Source organism: Ursus arctos, unplaced genomic scaffold (assembly GCF_023065955.2).
Source record: "Ursus arctos isolate Adak ecotype North America unplaced genomic scaffold, UrsArc2.0 scaffold_13, whole genome shotgun sequence".
NCBI classification, from domain to species: domain Eukaryota; kingdom Metazoa; phylum Chordata; class Mammalia; order Carnivora; family Ursidae; genus Ursus; species Ursus arctos.
The window spans coordinates 67,122,095-67,142,542 of record NW_026622797.1 but is presented as its reverse complement, the minus strand read 5'-3'; the positions used below and the strand labels follow the sequence as shown (position 1 = coordinate 67,142,542).

General features: G+C 43.0%; 1 protein-coding gene across 1 annotated transcript in view; it reads left to right on the top strand.

Annotated features, from left to right (window-relative positions):
* Positions 1 to 20,448, top strand: part of ANKRD6 (ankyrin repeat domain 6) — a 179,768-nt gene that overhangs the window by 114,552 nt on the left and 44,768 nt on the right. Inside the window, exon 2 of the mRNA XM_026511814.4 lies at positions 614 to 863. Coding sequence (XP_026367599.1) covers positions 744 to 863 — 120 coding nt within the window. The 5' untranslated portion in view covers positions 614 to 743. The remainder of the gene's footprint in view (positions 1 to 613; positions 864 to 20,448) is intronic.

The window sequence follows — 20,448 nt, the reverse complement described above, 5'->3', positions numbered from 1 at the left end:
ACAGTAATTGGAACTGGGAGATGGCCCGGGCCTGTGCCCAGCTCTCCATCTGTCCCAGAACTCAGGAAGCTGCACTGTTTACGGTGAGACAAGGATGAAGCAAAGGAAGTGCCGTACATGCTGGGACAAAATCCTGAGGATTTAACCCAGTCCGCAGGGTCTCTGTGGGCCACAGGCACCTTCTCCTGCCTGGGGAAGCAGCGTGTTAGCTGTGGCGGCCCCACAAAACATTGTTGGGAGGCCCTTCGTGATCATACACAGTATAGTTGCATACCAGAGGCAGGCCTGGAAACCCCGTGTTGTTGATGGGATTGTATCAGGTGTCTGCTACCTAGGCTGGAAGAGCAGAGCAGACATCATGGGTTTGGTTACAGTCCTCTGGAGAATGTCCCTGTAGTGGGAAGAAGGGAGGGAGACTGGCACATTCTGCCGCCTTCTGTTTCCAAGTTCGGGGCCTTTGGTGTGCGATGCGTGCTTTGTGCTTGTCCTATCTTTACCCAGCTTCTGCACCCTGCCCTGAGCCCTCAGCAGATGCCCTGAAATCAGAGAGAAGAGGTGTGGCTGTCCTGTGTGCTGAGCGGTGCTGATGGCAACTTTGTTTTGTAATCCCTAGGTCCCGAAGATGGCATAGTAATAAAGTCACCTTCTAATGATCCGTGGGTGCCTGCCCGGGCCAGTGGCGTCGTGTTGAGCTGAAGGAACTTGTCTACTGCGTTCCTGAAAACCTCTTTCTCTCCTAATTCATGAGCCAGCAGGATGCGGTCGCTGCACTTTCAGAGCGCCTTCTCATAGCTGCGTACAAAGGCCAAGCAGAGAATGTGGTTCAGCTCATCAACAAGGGCGCCAAGGTAGCAGTTACCAAGGTAACAAGAAGGGGGAAAAATGCTTTAGCCTTTCCCTGGGAAAAAGCTTACCTCTTAATAACCATTGTCTGTACAACTGTTGTGTTTGGTTCTAAGCTTTCATAGAACTGGCTCTTTCTTTTTTACAGTGATGGCAGTTTGGAGAGAAGGAAGGGGGATCAAAATGCTTTCAATACTATCTTTCAAATGGAGTGACTTGTAATTAGCATTTGACAGTCTTTAAAATCAGTGTGGCTTTTTCTCACCTGCTTCTTTAGCGAAATGGGTAAGAGATCTCTCTGGAGAAATTGGGGCACAAAAACTTATTGGGAAGAATGTTTGTACGATTATCACATTAGACCAGCTTGTGGACAGGACAGCCCGCCCGCTGTGCAGGACCTCACTGGTCCCGTCTGTACAGTGACAGGCTTGGACCAGATGACAGCCACCATCTCTTTGGGCTTTCATTTCATATGGGTCAGTAAAAATGGACGGTAAGCTTTGGAGGACATTGCTTACCCCTTACCAACAGATAATACCGTGGGAGATGAGAGGACATGTGGGCCAAGGGGCAGTTTTGTAGCAAAACGGAGGAAAGCCAGGCTGCAGAGTTAGGTGACAAGTTAAAATACAGAAAGGAGATGCTGCTCATGGAAAATACTTATTGAGCTCTTGGTATTGCTCTCAGTCCTCTAGACGAGGTTCTTTTTTTCGTCCCCACTGTAGAAATGAGGAAACTGAGGCACAGAATAGTATAAGTAACTTGCTCAGAGTCCTTCAGCTGTCGAGTGGCAGATTGCTGCTTGTACCTGCAGAGTCTGGCTCCGGAGCCCACCCTCCAGGCCACCGCAGATAGAGCTGTGGTGAGAAGCAAAGTTTAATTTTCAAATGGTAATGTCTGACCACCGGTGCAAAGATTGCCCAGCACACATTTTCAGTTACTCATATGCAGTCTCTGTATGTCATGATTCTGATGTGTGCTTTTTTGGTACCACCAAGCAGTTAACTCAACTCTGACACTATCTACCTGGAGATGGCCTCAGATCTCTCAGTTTAAGGTCTTAGTCCCACAAGAGTGGCTCCCCCAACTCAAACCCCCTTCCGATGCAGTCGCCAAGTACAGGTTGTCACTTGTGCTTCTAACCAACTGGTTATAAATCAAAGGTTCCCACAACCCCCTTCTTGGGTTCGATTAATTTGCTAGAGCAGGTCAAAGAACTCAGGAAGACATTTTGCTTACTAGATTACCAGTTCATTATGAAAGGGTATAACTGAAGATTAGCCAGATAGAAGAGAGACGTAGGGCACGGTAGGAGAGGGGCACAGAGCTTCCATGCTCTCTGAGTGCACTGCCCACCCAGCACCTCCACGTCTTCACCAACCCAGAAGTCTTCTGAATTCTCTTGGGTTTTCATGGAGGCTTCATTGGTGATTGCTGATTGACATTCAACCTCCGGCCTCACCCTCCTCCCTGGAAGTCAGGGGATGGGACAGAAAGTTTAACCCTCTAATCAAGGTTGGTTCCCCTGGCAACCAGCCCCCCACCCTTAGGGGCTTTCCAAAAGTTACCTCATTAACATAAGCCCAGGTGTGGTTGAAGGGGGCTTATTAGGAAGAACACACTTCTTTCACTTTTTTGGCTCTGGAGCTATTTCAGGAACTGAGGATAAAAGACCAACTACTGTAACAAAAGATGCTCCCATTGCTCTTACCACTTAGGAAATTCCAAGGATTTGGGGAGCTGTGAGCCAGGAATGGGTACTAAAACCAAATATATATTAGAAAGACATTCCATGCTCATGGACTGGAAGAAAAAATACTGTTAAAATGTCTGTACTATCCAAAGCAATGTACACATTCAATACAATCCTTATCAATATACCAACAGCAGTTTTCATAGAACCAGAACAAACAATCCTAAAATCTGTATGGAACCACAAAAGATCCCAAATAGCTAAAGCAATCTTGAAAAAGAAAAGCAAAGCTGGAGGCAATCAGAATTCTGGACTTCAAGTTATATCACAAATCTGCAGTAATCAAAACAGTATGGTACTGGCACAAAAATAGATACATGGGGTGCCATTAAGCATCAGACTCTTGGTTTCAGCTCAGGTAATGATCTCAGGGTCATGAGATTGAGCCCCACGTCAGGCTCCATGCTCAGCAAGGAATCTACTTGAGATTCACTCTCTCCCTCTCCCTATGCTTCTCCCTGCCCTGCCCCCCAAGTAAATAAATAAGTCTTAAAAAAAAAATAGACACATAGATCAATGGACCAGAAAAGAAATCCAGAAATAAACCCACAATTATATGGTCAATTGATCTTCGACAAAGGAGGGAAGAATGTACAATGGAAAAAGACAATCTCTTCAACAAATGATGTTGGGAAAACTGGACAGCAACATGCAAAAGAATGAAATTGGACCACTTTCTTACACCATGCACAAAAATAAATTCAAAATGGATTAAAGACCTAAATGTGAGACCTGAAACCATAAAAATCTTAAAAGAGCACAGGCAATAACTTCTTTGACATTACGCATAGCAACTTTTTTCCAGATATGTTTCCTGAGGCAAGGAAGACAAAAGCGAAAATAAACTATTGGGACTACATCAAAATAAAAAACCTTCTGCATGGCAAAGGAAATAATCAACAGAACTAAAAGACAACCAACTGGATAAGAGAAGATATTTGCAAATGACATATTCAATAAAGGGTTAGTATACAAAATATATAAAGAACTTATAAAACTCAACACCCCAAAAACAAATAATCCAATTTAAAAATGGGCAGAAAACTTGAACAGTTATTTCTCCAAAGAAGACATGCAGTTGGCCAACAAACAGGTGAACAGATGCTCATCATCACTTATCATTAGGGGAATGCAAATCAAAACTATAATGTGATAGCACCTCACACCTGTCAGAATGACTAAATTCAACAACACAAGAAAGAACTGGTGCTGGAGAGGTTGTGGAGAAAGGGGAACCCTCTTGCACTGTTGGTGGGAATGCAAACTGGTGCAGCCACTGTGGAAGACAGAATGGAGATTCCTCAAAAATTTAAAAATGGAACTACCTTATGATCCAGCAATTGCACGATTGGGTATTTACCCAAAGAATACAAAAAATACTAATTCAAAGGGATACATGCACCCCTATGATTATAGCAGCATTATTTACAGTAGCCAAGATATGGAAGCAGCCCAAGTGTCCACTGATAGGTGAATGGATAAAGAAGATGTACGCGCATATATATAACAGAATGTTATTCAGCCGTATAAAAGAAGATTAATATATGTGTGTGTGTAGATGGGTAGGTAGATAGATAGATAGATAGATAGATAGATAGATTACCAAAGGGGAGATGAGTGGGGAAAGGGGTAAAATAGGTGATGGGAATTAAGGAGTGCACTTGTCAAGTGAGGTATGGAAATGCTGAATCACTGTATCATACACCTGAAACTAATATAATACTGCATGCTAACTAATGGATTAAAATAAAAACTTAAAAAAAAACAGTAGGTATTACTTTAATTTTTACATTGTACCTACACATAAAGTGTTAAATATTTTTACTGTGTTTCTCTTCCATTTCTGAGTCTCCATAGCCAACTACATTCAAGTCTTTTGGGCAGTTTCTTTCCTTGTTTACATTCGTAAATGATACCCTGAATTTGCTCAATCTTGATTTTTCTGTCTTAGGCATTATATGTTGATGTAACAGTATGAAAACTGATGATCTAAGAGTTAATTGTCTTTCTCTTCCCCGCTCTCACACGTGCACGTCTACTTCTCCAATATAGTTGTGTCATTACTTAGGTGACATCAGCATTTGGTCTTTACATTAATCTAACCAGTTTACTTATTTGATTATTTATTTTAAATATTTATTATTCATTTGAGAGAGAGAGGGAGAGAAAGAGCGTTGGGGGAGGGTCAGAAGGAGAGAATCTCAAGCAGACTCCCTGCGGAGCACAGAGCCTGAGGGGGGGCTGGATCCCACCGCCCTGAGATCATGACCTGAGCTGAAATCAAGAAATCAGGTGCCCCTTAATCAGTTTATTTATAGCTGAACCATGTAGAGTGTACTATCATTATGTTTCCTTTTTTTTCTTTGTAATAGTTCCTTTACTCTGATGTTAATAATTGTCCTATGTTTGTTTCCTTGATTTTGTGTGTACATATCACAAATTATCCTAAAACTCAGTTGCTGATCTTCTCTCTGGATGTTCAGATGCGTTTGGTAGTCTCTCCACTGAGTCTCTTTGAAGAGATGTTATCTCGAGCCCCCTCCCCTATTTTGGTCTGGACTGGTGGCCCTTAGGGCCTTCTGACAAATGTTTCTCTTCACTATTATCCTAGGGATTTTGCTTACTACTTTCATATATGTTGATCTTCTGTTTCTGGACCCTAGTGTTTTTTTCCATCTTGGTTTCCTGCCTTTGTTTGATATGATACACCCTCTAGTACAGCACTGTCCAACAGAACTTTCTGTGATGGTGAAATCTCTATCTGTGCTGTCTAATAGGGTTGCAACACATGGCTATTGAATACCTAGAATGTTGCTAGTGTGGCTGAATTTCAAATTTAATTTTAATTACCTAAAATTGAAATGCCACATGTGACTCTTGGCTACTATATTGAATAGCACAGCTGTGATGTCTTCCTGAGAATGAGTGCATGGGAGAGATTGATCAACTTTAGACATAATCTATTGCCCCTTTCTCTTCCACACTCTCTCAATCTAGTTATATCACAATTCTTGAGCAGAGTCATAATTACTGTGATTATTAATTGCTATTCATTGGTGAGCCAAGAGTTGTACTATAATTAATTACATTTTCATTTTTATATAACTTGCTGTTTTTCCTGGACTTGATAGTTGCCTTGATTTTTTGTTTAGTTTTATTCAGACTTATAATTAAGAGTTCCCTCTACCATCCAACAATTCTGTAAAGCAGTTCGTAGTACAGTTTTCCATGATTAATCCTATCATGTATTTGTCAGTTTTATTCTTTTCCTTGAGATATCCCTTCTAGAGCCATCCATCTTTCCATTTTAGTTTGATCTGTGTTGCTCTCTAGTTCTGCGTGAACAGAGTCATCCTGAGAATTCCTTTCACCTCTCCCCTGTGCTAGATCCCATTTGCTGGAACCCATGTCACCCTTACTTTGGTGGTGCATGGTAACTGGTAACTTCTAAAGAAGGGTAACAGGAAGGTAAATATTTTGAGAGTCTGCATGTCTGAAAAAAAATATCTTTATTCTAACCTCTCACTCAAGTGACAACTTGGTATGAAACCTGAGAATTATTTTGCCTCAGAACTTTGAAGGCAATATTTTATCATCTTGAGCTTACGGTGTTGCTGTTGGGAAACTCAGTTTATAGATTCTTCCCTGCAGGAACTCCTCAAAGGCATTACGTACCCACTCTGCCCCTATAAGGCCTGCTCATTCAGAACGTGGCTCAGGCAGTCCTCTCAGAGAAGTATCCTGCATGGATCTCTCTCTCCACTCAACTGGTGAAATGCTGTGCATTCACTCTGTTTCTCTAATAATTGGATACTGCTGTGTTGGGTACTCAGAACTCCCCACCAGACTTTCATTCTGACTTGGGTCTTAGTTTATCTCGCACATCTCTCTGTGCTTTGCACAGAAGAGCAATGGATTTGGAATCCAAAGACCTTGGTACAGGTACCTGCTCCACTGCTTATTAACTCCTTGTTAATGTGCCCAGGGTTTCTGGACTTCCACAATATTGACATTTTGGGTCACACAGTTCTTTTTGTGAGAATTGGTCCTATGCAGCATCTCTGGCATCCACCCATTAGATGCCAGTACTACCTCCTTCTCCCTAGTTGTGACAACCAAAAATGTCTCCAGAAATTGCTAAGTGTCTCCTAGGGGGCAAAATGACCACTGGCTGGTAGTCACTGATGTGGGCAAATTTCTTCACTTCATGAGTTTCAAATTCTTCACCAAACTTTTTTTTTAATTTATTTTTTTTAAGATTTGTTCATTTGAGAGAGAGAGAGAGAGCACACGCATGGGTGGGAGGAAGGGGCAGAGGGAGAGAGAAGCTTAGACTCCGAACTACCCAGACACCCCCTTAAGATTTTATTCTTAAATGATCTCTATACCCAACATAGGGTGCAAACTTACAACCCTAAGATCATGAGTCACATGCTCTACAAGCTGAGCCAGCCAGGCGCCCCAAAATCCTCCCCAAACTTAAAGGGTTTCCATAAGGACTAAGTGTGAGAACATGAGTTGCCTGAGTTATAAAATCTAAGTGGGCACAACATACGCAGTGCCCAGCACAGTATTCACACAATAAGGCCCATGTGCATTGAGTGAGGGGAATAGCGTTGTTGAGTGCACGCTGCTTGCACTTGGAAAGTGCTTGGGCAGTGCCAAGTACTCTTGCAAGAGCTATTCAGTGATTAAATGTTTTAAACCTCACCACAACTCCATTATCCTCATTACACAGATGAGGAAACTGAGGTAAGACAAGGTTAGGTGACTAATCCAACCAAAGTTTCCCTTAGAAAGTGTCAGGACTGGGATTCAAACCCTTCACATCTGGTTCCAGAGTCTCCACCTGTGTGGTTTATAACTTTGGACTGTGAACTCCCTATGGGCTACTTCTTGTTAGAATATCTTCCTTGGCATCTTGCACATGGTAGATACAATCTGCAGATGTTTTCCTGCCTGGGACCGCATCTGCACAGGTATTTTAATAAAACAGTATCCCAATAATGGTACTGCACATGGGTGTAAAATTTTACACCTTGCAAATTCTTTTCACATACCGTTGCTCAGCCCCAGAACCCCGTGACATATACATATACAGGTTTTTCTTTTAGAGTTGTGAGGAAATGGTTGGTCCCCACAGGGGCATGACTTGTACAAGCTAGAAAGTGCCAGAGCTGAGAGGAGAACCAGGATCTCCTGGCTCCCATGCAAATGTCCTCTCTGTTACACTAGGGCTCAGACAAGGGCAGTTCTCATGGAGATTTTACTTGGAAGCTAATAGTGTGTGTGTGATACCTTACTCACCATATAGGGGCAGAATTATGCACAGGGCAAGTCCTCAGAGTTAATGGGGTTGGGAGTTGGGAATTGGGGAGAAACTACATGTAAACATTTATAATTCACATTTTAAGAGGCTCACTGAGAGCTCTGATTAGCCATTTGCACAATTTTCATGTTTACACCAATTATTTTTCATGTTGCATTGACCAGCACATTTTCAGATAGAGCAGGTAACATGACAAGGACAGTGGGTATCCCGAGTCAGACACATCCCTGGAGTAAATTGGCTGTTAGAGATGGAAACTCAGGACCTCCCAGTAATTTGGCTTCTGACCCCCTCACTTCTGTGCCACCGCTCTCCCCAAAGTCACCTGTTATCTCACCCATCCAGCAAGTATTAATTGAGCGACTGCTTTATACCAGTGAGCAAGACAGGAAAAAGTCTGTTTCTGTTGGGGAGCCTGGCTAGAATTTGTGTGTTGCCCACCGTTCCCTCTGTGAAGCTCCCTGGCTCCCTGCTGCTCTGCCTCCTGGTTTTCTTCTCTGCCGCTGCCTCCTCCAGCCCATTTTGCTGTTTCTGCCTCCAAAGCTGGGTTTCCTTGGGGCTCTCCCTGAGATCATCTGCTCTCACTCTGCACACACACTTGACTTACCAGCTCTGGCCGGGCACCTCTTCACCTCTATCTCCTAATCCACTGTTGAGCTGCCTTCATGGGCATCTTCATCTGAATGAGGCATGGGTACTTCACAGCTGCTTCAGATCTGAATACACCACCCTGACCTACGCCCCTCCCGAAACCCAGTCCTCTTTCCATGGTCTCTTTGTTGATGGATGGCGCCCGTTTGCTCAGTCCTCAAGCAGAAGCCCAAGCCACCCTCCCTTCTTTTGACTCCTTCACATCCCTCCCCTTATACAAGTTCCCGGTGGCTCAGCGTGGCCCCTTCTGCCTCCCAATTTTCTCTCTTCTCTAGGCCTGTCTAGTTGCCCCACTGATGGACAGTGCCTAAGATATTTGGTACTAAAACAGAAAGCGGGACTTTTTTCTTTACATGAAAGCCTTGGTTTTATGTGAACATACTCTCTCCACAGTCATCTCACTTTTTAGGTAAAAATCTTTCCATAGAACTTAATTTTGTTATTTCAGTGCCAGTAAGTAAGTACTTTCTGTCTGAATAAACCCTCTGCACCTCGTTGCTAAGCACTGACCATATTGCAAGAGTGGTGAGCCTCCGGCAATCCACAGGCAGAGGGTCTTTTCACAGAGCTTTTGGGAAGCCGGTCCTTGGGAGGTTCCACTGCAGCTTTTGTTTCTTCCCAAAGCAACCAGACAAAGGTTACTTGATGCAACTTTAGTTAAGAAGAAAAATGGTTTTATTCATAAAATTAATGTTGACTAGATATCCACTTGATACCTACCACTACCCCTGAGTAATGACATAGGGATTTAGACAATTAAGAGTACAGACCATGGCCTCAAGGAGTTTGTTTAGAGAGTGTACCCCCAGAATTTACTGCAGACAGAGCAGGCAGAAAACTCAGGAGGTGCCACATGGGGGTGCTTTGTGGAGGTACGGAAAGAGGGGCCGGAAGCAAGAAAAAAAAAGATTAAAGGTCATATGTAAATGTATACAATTTTATGTGTATCTAATTTATGTAAATTTGCATATTTGCACATATATTTATGCACAAATAAATTGGGAGAGTTAGAATTTATATTGACCGTTTATATCTATTGATTGATGAAGAAGCCAGGTAGCAGTTGATGGGTACAGTATGGTATAGTTTGGTTAAAAAACAAATCCACTTCTCTGCAAACATGCTGGTATTTGCTTGAGCAGGGAGAAATGTTGGGAACACAGCTAATGTTGGTTATTTGGTGTGGAAGATGATTAGCTTTGTTTTATAGATTTTTCCATTGTATCATTCCTTTTTTACTTTTTTTAACCCGGGGCATGAACCCACAACCCTGAGATCAAGACCTGAGCTGAGATCAGGAGTCGGACGCTTAACCAACTGAGCCACCCGGCACCTCTTGTTCCGCTTATTAAAATAAGCATATGTTACTTTAGTAATTTGTCAAACATAAGATCAAGTCGATTGAAGTTGTGTTTGAGTGCCCGTAGAAGCCCTGGACAGTGCTCTGCATATACTATCTCAATGAAATTCTCCCAGCAGCTCCCAGAAGCCTGTGCTGTTGTCTCTGCCATACTAGTAAGGAAGGGGACTTGCTGAACACGAAGGAACTGGGTCAAGGCCAGTTAAGTATGGGAAGCAGACCAGGGAGAGAAACCAGCCCTCTGAGGCTCTGAGGCCCATACCTAGGGCATGGCCTGCCCCTTTCTCCAGCGCCTAAGCTGTCCCTGCTCCTTCCAGCATGAGCCCCAGCCAGTCCTACCCGGCTCCTCCCCCCATCAGTGCACAAGGAGATCAAGGCTGCCCTGTGGAAGGGGTTAGGCCAAACGGGCTTTTCCACCACCAGAGCCCTCCCCCAGGCCCCTCCCCATGCCACATGCACACCATTCCCAGAGTTTTGTAGCAACTTCGAAATTCCCTACCGAGGCTGTAGTGTAGCGGGTGCAAGCGTGGATGTGGGAACCGGACAGCCTTGGGTTCAGACGCCATTGCATTTACCAGCTCTGTGATCTTGGGGAGATTACTTCATCTCTGTGCCTCATCTTGTCACCTCCGGAATGAGTAATAAATAATAGTAGCTACTTCATTAGGTTGTTTAAGTAATATATATGCAAATATATTGCAATATAGGTTGTAAATCAATATTTGCAAAGTCCTTAGAACTGTGCTTAGTGTTGGGTGCAGTAGCCATCAGGGGGAGATCCTGCCAATGCCACAGCGGCCCCTCCTGCTCTGAAGGTCGTGGTCTGAGTAGCAGGCAGCAAGTCCTCAGCAGAGGACACAGGCCATCCAGCGTCCTCCTCTGAAAAATGAGAATAATCCCAACCGTCTTGAAGATTAAATGAGATGACAACTGTTGGGCACGATTTCTGGCATTAAATAAATGACCATTACAGGCTTTCTTGGTAGAAGTTAAGAAGCTAAGTCTAGAATTTCTATGAAAATGCAAAGGCTCTAGACTAGCCAAAGCAATTTTGATGAACAAAGTTGGAGGGCTTGACTACTTGGTTTCTAGGTTTACTATACAACTACGATAATCAAGACAGACAAGATCAAGAGAACAGAATAGGGAGTCCACGAATAGATCTACACACATGTGGTCAACTGATTCTTGACAAACATGCCACGGCAGTAGAACAGTCTTTTCAACAAATGGTGCTGGAACAATTGGACATCTGTATGCAAAAAAAGGGAATGTATTGTAGCACATGGAAATAGTAACTTAAGATGGATCATAGGCTTAAATGCAGGAACTACAAACTATAAAAATTATAGAAGAAAACAGGATAGGGGCGCCGGGGTGGCTCAGTCCATTAAGCGGCTGCCTTCGGCTCAGGTCATGATCCTAGGGTCTCGGGATCGAGCCCCGTATTGGGTTCCCTGCTCACCGGAGAGCCTGCTTCTCCCTCTGGCTCTGCCTGCCACTCTGCCTACTTGTGCTCTCGCTCTCTGTCAAATAAATAATAAAATCTTAAAAGAAAAAAAAAAAGAAAGAAAACAGGATAAAATGTTTGTGATCTTGTGTGATGGTTAATTTTACTTTTCAATTTGACTAAGCCATGATACCCAGGTATTTGGCCAAACATTATTCTAGATGTTTCTGTAAAGATATTTCTTAGATGAGATTAACACTTAAATCAGTAGACTTTGAGTTAGGCAGATTATGCTCCATAATGTGGGTGGGCCTTATCCAATCAGCTGAACGCCTTAAGGGAAAAAGATCCCTGTGAGGGAGTGAAAGCTCTGCCTGCAGATTGCATTTGGAGGGCGCCTGTTTGGCTCAGTCGTTAAGCGCCTGCCTTCTGCCTTTGGCTCAGGGGGTGATCCCAGTGTTCAGGGATCAAGCCCCACATCGGGCTCCCTGCTCAGCGGGAAGCCTGCTTCTCCCTCTTCCACTCCCCCTGCTTGTGTTCCCCCTCTCTCTGGCTGTCTCTCTCTCTGTCAAATAAATAAATAAAATCTTTAAAAAAAAAAAAAAAGATTGCATTTGGGCTTCCGGTGAAGCAGCAACTCTCGCAGAGGCTGGCAGCCTGCTCGTTAACCCTGCAGAGCTTGGACTGGTAAAACAAAAACAAAACAAAACAAAAAATCAAGTTTCTGGAGGTATAATTTACATTCAGTAAAATTGGACTTGCCAAGCCTCAGCGACCGGCAGGAGTTAATTCCTTCAAGTAAACCGCACCACTACCCCTGAACTGATAAGCACATTGGGGAATGCTACTCAGCAATGAAAAGGCATGAGCTACTGATAGAGGAAACAACATAAACAAGTGTCAAAAGCATTATTCATTTGAAGCCACAAAAGGCCACACACTGTATGATTCCATTTGTGTGACATTCTAGAAGAGTCAAAACTATTAGAATGGAAAACAGGGGTCCAGGATGGTGGAAATTTGGGTGGGGGGAGGGAGCAATGAAAGTCTTCGCTTCCTTGCATGTAGTGGTGGTCCTATGACTGTGTACATTTACCCAAATACAACATACTGAATTCTTTGAAAAGGTGAATTTTACTGAATGTAAATTATACCTCCAGAAACTTGATTTTTTGTTTTGTTTTGTTTTTGTTTTGTTTTACCAGCGAAAATAGGTTTATTCCGGAAGAGCAGAGAATTACAATTCAGGACATGCAAGCTATGGCAAAACCACAAGCAAGTCCCCAGAAACTTGATTTTTTAAAATAGCTGCTCTAAATATAACCATTGTTACGGACAAGGAAACAACCTGAAGGAGGTTCAATGACTTTGTTCTCTCATCATTTATAGATGCGGCTCCTGAGGGCTTTCCTATCTTGTTTACTGATACTAGTCAATGACTATGCTCCAATTAATATAAACTCTAAACTTGTAAAAGAAGAGTGCAGAAGGTTTGATTATAGTAAATTAACTTTCCCAAGCATGAACTTGACAGTTTTTGTAGAAAGGAAGAGCATGTGGGGCTGGTGGATATTTTCTGGCGATCATTCCAAAGAGAAGGCGGGAGGTGAATGGGGTACATTCAGGGCCTACGGCAAGAGTAGGCTCTGCGTGCATCGTCCCTCCTGCTGCTGCGGCCTGGACTTCTTCTCTGGAACTTGTTTCCCATTGGGCAGAACCTCCAGGGGGTCTGTGAGGCTGGCTTTCCTGGGCAGGGGGAAGCACTGGAACCCAAGGATCCATCTTGTTTTTGTTCCTTTGCCTTGTTCTTGATTCACTGGGTGTGGTTTTTTGTTGTTTTGTTGTTGTTTTTTAAGTATGGACCTATTTCTGGATGCTTTATTTTACTTAATTTTTAATTTAATTTAACTTTAATTCAGTTAATTAACATGTAATGTATTATTGGTTTCAGAGGTAGAGGTCGGTGATTCATCAGTCTTACATAACACCCAGTGCTCATGACATCACGTGCCTCCTTAATGCCCCTCACCCAGTTACCCCCTCCCCTCCAGCAACCCTCCGTTTGTTTCCTGTGACTAAGAGTCTCTTATGGTCTGTCTGGGTGTGTGTTTATGTTCGGACTTACTGGAATGGTGTGGGTCTGAACTTGTGTTTGCCAGCCTACGGGTTTGTAGCTGTCAGTCCCCAGGCGGTGGGTAGTGGGAGAAATACATGCTTACAAGGTCTTTGCTCAGGTGAAAAGGTTCATTTGAGAGAGAACGTGTTGTGTGTAGCATGCTTCTTTCAGAAGACTCCATATGCTTGCTTAAAAAGATAAAAATCGTTCAGTTTTTGAATAAGTGCTCCATTCACATGGTTCTGATACCGGAGATACAGAAGATGACAAGTCTTTCTCCCGTGCTGCCTCCCAGCCACTCTGTGTTTCCCTCCTGGTAGACAACCCGTGTTAACCTGTTTCTTGCGTTTTTTTTCCTGATATATTTCATGCATATATATGCAAATAGATGTATCCTAGGTGTTTCCCTCCCTTTATACAAATTGTAGGATACTCTCCATAGCCTTCTTCAGTATGCTTTGTTCCATGAACCATAATTGGCTTAACCTGTCCCCTACGGATGGGCATTAATTATGTTAATCTTCTCTTACCAATTATGCTGCAGTGACTAACCTTGTCCTGAGGTCTTATTATACAGTGTGGTTACATCTGTGGAACAGATTTCTCTAATTGGCACTGCTGGGTCAGGGTGTGTGTGCCCGTGGAATTGGGACTGCTCGAGCGGAATTGTGCTGCATTGGGCTTGTGCCAGTGGACGCCCTACCAGCACAGAGAGGCCTGGACGTCTGACCTTTATGTGCACTGCGACCAGTGGCTCACTGACCTCTTTCTTTTTTACAGCTCCATCCTCCCTCTGTCCTCTGAATTTATCCTGCCTTTCTAGCATTTTCTCAAGGAGCTCTCTGCTGTGGTGAATTTGGCCTTTGTTCCTCTCTTCTTCAGCATGGATTTCATAGAATTTTCTCTTTTTCATCTGCTCTGGGTGCTGTCTAGTGCCTGCTGCTGGGAGCCAGGGAAGAAAAGCATGGGAATGGCTGATGGGAGGGGAGCTACGGCTGGCTCCACCCCCTACCTCTTCCCCGCCATCCACTCAGCTGAAAAACAGTGTTCCCTCCCAAGGCTGCCTGGGACTTTTCACCTCACATCCAGTGGCCCCCTGTGTTCTCACCTCCCGAATGAGGGCTGGAGCCTGCGCAGGGCTGATGCAGCCCCTGGTCCTGCTCTGGGCTCTTAGATCTGCACACTCCGTGGGGGCAACAAGAGTGTAAGGTTATCTGTCAGGTCAGACAGAAAGAAGCCTCGCTTTATGGGAAGCAAACCTCAACTGGGAGAACTTAGGCCTTTGTAGTTTATCATCAGAAATCATCAGGGAAACTTGACATACGGTGGTAATTCTTAGCAACAGTTATAAAACAAACACATGTTAAGGTTTTATTTAATCAAGTCATGAGGGAACCAGTGCGATGTTGCAACTGGTTCAAAGGAGAATTCAAAGCATTGCAATTGTGTAGGCCATTAGGAAAGTGGAAATAAATTTGCTTATTAGAGGTAAAACTGGCCAATATCTACTGGATCTCTGCTAGACACAGTTTATTGGCATCACACTCCACACCCTACAACTGAGAGCTATAAAATAGCTGAAAGACAAGGAAGGTGACTGGGGATCGCTGTGCGTGAGACAGGGCACTGAGTCCCCCCGCCCCGCTCTCTCCCCCATTTTTATTTTATTTTTAAATTTCTCTTGTTTTTATTTTTTAAAATTATGACCAAAGATACATAACCTGACAGTTACCTTCTGATCCATATTTGAGCATGCAATTCAGTGGCATTAAGTACATTCACGTTTCTGTGCAACGATCAGCGCCATCCATCTCTCACACTTTTTTCACCTTCCCAAAATGAGCCTCTGTGCCCATTAAAGAGTAACTCCCATTCCCCCTGCCCCTGGTCTCTAGCAACCACCACTGTTCGTTCCACTTTCTGTCTCTATACATTTGTCACACATTTTAAAATCTTTCCCAGTTTTTCCTTACCAGAAATGGAGGCAGTGAATCACACTTACCATCTCTGTGACCTTGGCCAAGTTATTACTCACCTTGAGCCTTGGTTTCCTTTCTGTGAAATCAGCATAACAACACCTCCCTCAGGGATTTGTTGTGAGGAGTAAATGAGGTAGTCCTTGCAGAGTGCTTACTGTAAGAAGGATATAGAAAGATCAATGAATGGTAGTTATTGTCATAACTAGTGTTTTCTCACGTGAGTCCATGGTCCTCAGGGGCACAGAAGTTCCTTTAGGTCAGTGGTTCTCGGTATGGACCGCACACGTGATCACCTGGAGAGCCTTTGAAAATACTGATGCCCAGATCCCATGCTCAGAGGTTCTGATTCAACTGGTGTGGGTGTTTGTTGGACTTGGCAGCTTTTCAAAGCTCTAATGAGCAGCCGGGTGGAGACACACTCACTGCTCCAGGTGTTGCTCCCTAAGGCCCCAGAGCCTTGCACGTGGGGTAGAACAACACTCTCTGTGGAGCATTGGGCCAAGTCAGTGGTTAGACATCTGGAAGACCTGGTGCTCTTTGCAGAACACTATAAAAGACTGATCGTCTAAATGACCTAATTCAAACTAGAAACACATTTACGAGCGGGAAATAAATGTCTCAGAGGCGGAAAGTGAATTATGTGGCTTGCCTAGGACACAGTGCATGGAAATGTATTGGGTCAATACTAGAAAATCTCAGTGTTAACTTATAATTGGGAGTGTTAATTAGGCAGGCAGTTCTAGCAAAGGTAGGGAGGCACCGTCTGGAGATGCTCTTGGAGGAAAGAAAAGTGGACCTCTCTGATGGAGAGGGACAATGTAAAAACTGGTGTAGCAGGTCATACAGGAGTCCCTGCAGGAGCTTGTGGGGAGACAGGCTGCAATTGAGGGGAGCAAGCCTTAGAGCTGTACGGGTGGACACTCTCAAACCTGACTCAAGCATCTGAGGAGGGACTGTTGAGGCTGCCATTGGGGAAGGAACACCAGAGCTGGCCCTGAGTCTCTTAGCTGCTCTCCTCCCCCTCCACTTCCTCCCAGGAAGTCTCTGGAATGGCGTCTCGCTCTGCAGGGCTTCTTCTCTTTCCCTCACGCCCATGTTTACAGTGGTGTTCAGTGGGGGTGGAGGCAGGCCGGGCCAGTGCATAGGCCCAGAGGTCCCCGCCTGCTGCCCCCCTGCACTGGGCAGTCAGGCAGCAAGCCGTCTGCCGTTCTTCATACCCGCGGCCTGCCTGTGGTTTGCACTGTTGCCTCAGCAGTCTGCACTTAAAACTGAGGCCTCTAACTAGACAGCTGAGTATTTTATAACCCAGATTAATGTGCCATAAAACCCCTTTTAGTTAAAAAAAAAAACCAACCAAACAAACCCTGAAGTCATATATTTAATAGTTCCTAACCACTCTAGAGGAGACATTTTAAATGTCCTGGCACACCTGGTTGTCAGTATTTTAAAATCCTCCCTAAATGTCTGTATCTTTTCTGAATGAAATGCATTGGTGGATTAGTGGTTTCCAGGCCAGTAATCGGCCTATTGCAAGGCTTCCGAGGTGTTATCACCTAATCCACGTTGAGGACTGTCATGGAGAAACCACAGGGGGAAGGAGCTTTAGAAGCTTCTCAGATGCAGGGCAGGTGTCTATTGGTAAACTCCATGAGTCCCTCTTACCAGCTTTCTTCTTTCTCTTAAGTTATAATGGCTTAGGTTTCAGAAAGTTAATTAGTCTAGAAACTTGTTCAGAAACTGATTTTTTTTCTTGTCAGTCCTCTCAGTGTGTTTTCTGTGAGAACTGGCTGTTGTATGTTTAGGTTGTTGTAAACCAGCATCGAGGGTAGATGGGTGAGTGGGTGGCAACTGTGCCTGGTTCTCTTTTAGCCCATGTTTCCATCGGTTCAAGCAGTGTATAAAGAATTATATGCCATGAGCTGATGAAATTTATTCCAAGTATGCAAAGCTGTTTCAACATAATCCTCCTATCGACAGATGTCTTAGTCTATTCAGGCTTCTATCTGTAATAGTATAGACTGGGCAGCTTAAACAACAGACACTCATTTCTCGCAAATTCTGGAAGCTGGCAAGTCCAAGATCAAGGTACTGGCAGGTTCAGTTCTTGGTCAGAATCGTCTTCCTGGCTTGTAGACTCTCACCTTCTCACTGTGTTTCCATATGACAGAGAGAGCAAGCTCTGGTCTCTCATTCTGTTCTTTTTTTTTTTTTTTTTTTAAGAGGGAGAGAGTGTATGCAAGCAGGGTTCAAGGGTTGGAGAGGGGCAGAGGAAGAGGGAGAGAAAGAATCTTAAACAGGCTTCATACTCAGAGTGGACCCTGATGCGGGGCTCGATCTCACGACCCTGAGATCATGACCTGAGCTGAAATCAGAGTTGGACGCTTTACTGACTGAGCCACCCAGGTGCCCCTCTCTTCCTCTTACAAAGAGAATTCCTATCTTGAGGTCCCCATACTCACCATCTCATTTCATCCTATTTACTTCCGAGAGGCCATGTCTCCAGATACTATCACACTGGGAGTTAGAACTTCAACATATAAATTTTGGGAGACACAAACATTTAGTCCATAACAAGAAGCTAAACAAGAAAAATTATGTAATCATATCAACAGATGCAAAAAAAAAAAGCATTTGACAAAATCCAACACCTATTCATGGTAAAAACAAAATAAAACAAAAAAACAAAAAAAAATACTCAGCAAAATAGGAATTGAGGAGAACATTGTCAACATGATAAACAGCATCTATATAAAACCTACAGCTGATATCACACTTAATAGTGGAGCCCTGAACTCCCCTCTGAGACAGGGAACAAGGCAAGGATGTCTGCTCTTACCACATATATTCAATATAGTGTGCAATTTCTAGCCACTGCAATAATACAAGAAGAAAAAAGGCATACAGATTGGAAAAGAAGAAATAACACTGTCTTTGTATGTAGATGACATGATTGTCTACATGGAAAATACTAGGCATCAACAAAAAACTAAAACTAGTAAGAGAGTTTAGCAAACTTGCAGGACAGAAGATCAACACACAAAAATCAATTGCATTGCTATATACTAACTGTGAACATGTGGAAATGGAAATTAAAAACAATACCCTTTATAGTCACTTTAAAGGGAATTAAATACTTAGGTATATATTTAACAAAAGATGTACAGGATCTAAAAAGTTATAAAAGGCTGGTGAAAGGAATCAAAGGAGACCTAAATAGAGATGCATACCAGGTTCACAGAAGACTCACATAGTAAAGATAACAATTCTCTCCAAATTTATCTATAGGTTGAATGTAGTTTCTATTAAAATTCCAGCAAAGTTTTTTTGCACACATAGACAGGTAGATTCTAAAATAGATGTGGAGAGGCATAGACCCTAGAATAGCTTTAAGAAAGTATATTGGGAGGAATTACTGTACTTGATATTAAGGCTGAAAATTCTGCTACATTAATGGAGAGAGTGTGGTATTGGTGTAAGGATAGGCACAGAGATCAATAGAACACAATTAAGAACCCAGAAATAGACCCACACAAATATGTTCAACTGATTTTTCACAAAGGCACAAAAGCAATTCAGTAGAGGAACCCTCCACAAATGATGTTGGAGCAACTGGACGTCCCTAGTTTTAGAAAATGAACTGAATACTGTATGCAGAAATTAACCCCAAATGGATCATGACCTTAAGTGTAAAATAATAAAACTTTTAGAAAAAAATCAGAAGAGAAAATTTTCAGGATCTAGGGCCAGGCAAAGAGTTCTTAGACTTCACACCTAAAACATGATACATGAAAGGAAAACTTGATAAAGTGGATCTCATTACATTTAAAAACTTTTGCTGTGTGAACAACTGTGTTAAGAAGATGAAAAGGCAACCAACAGTCTGGGAGAAAATATTTGCAAACCACATATTTGACAAAGGACTTGTATTTAGAATGTATAAAAAGCTATTAAAATTCAACAGTAAAATAATGGACAATCCTATTAGAAAATGGGCAAAAGTGGGAGCACCTGGGTGGCTCAGTCGGTTGGGCATCTTCCTTCAGTTCGGGCCATGATCCCAGGGTCCTGGGATTGAGCCCCGTGTTGGGCTCCTTGCTCAGTGGGGAGCCTGCTTCTCCCTCTGCCTGCAGCTCCCCCTGCTTGTGCTCTCTCTCTCTCACTCTCTATATCAAATAAATAAAATCTTTAGAAGAAAGAAAAGAAAATGGGCAAAAGACATGAAGAGACAGTTCACTCAAGAGAATATACAGCTGGCAAATAAGCAAATGTAAAGATGTTAAATATTTTCTTGTCAAATTGCTGTGGCTTAGGAGTTCCAGTATTATGCTGAATAAAAGTGGTGAGAGTGGACATCCTTGTCTTGTTCCTGATCTTAGGAGAGAAGCTCTCAGTTTTTCACCATTAAGTATGATGTTAGGTGTGGGTTTGTCATATATGGCCTTTATTATGTTGTGGTTTTTTCCCTCTAAGCCTATGTTGTTGAGGATTTTTATCATGAATGGATGCTGTCCTTTGTCAAATGCTTTTTCTGCATCTGTCGAAATGATCATATGGTTTTTATTCTTTCTCTTCTTGATATCGTGTATTTCATGATTGATGTGTGAATACAGCTTGATTTTTTAAAAATAAGCAAAGGACTTGAATAGATGTTTCTCCAAAGAAGATCTTTAAATGGTTAATAAGCACTTGACAAGATGTTTAATAGCACTAGTCATTACGGAAATGTCTATCAAAATCATAATGTGATGCTTCACACTCATTAGAATTGCTATTATCAAACAAAGCAAACTAAGTGTTTTAAGAACATGGAGAAATTAGAACACTTACACATTGCTGGTGGGAATGTAAAATGGTGCAGCTACTCTGAAAAATGGTATGGTCGTTCCTCAAAAAGTTAAACATAGGATTAGCATAAATTTGGCAATTCCACTTCTAGGTATACACCCAAAACAAGTGATGGGCTCCTG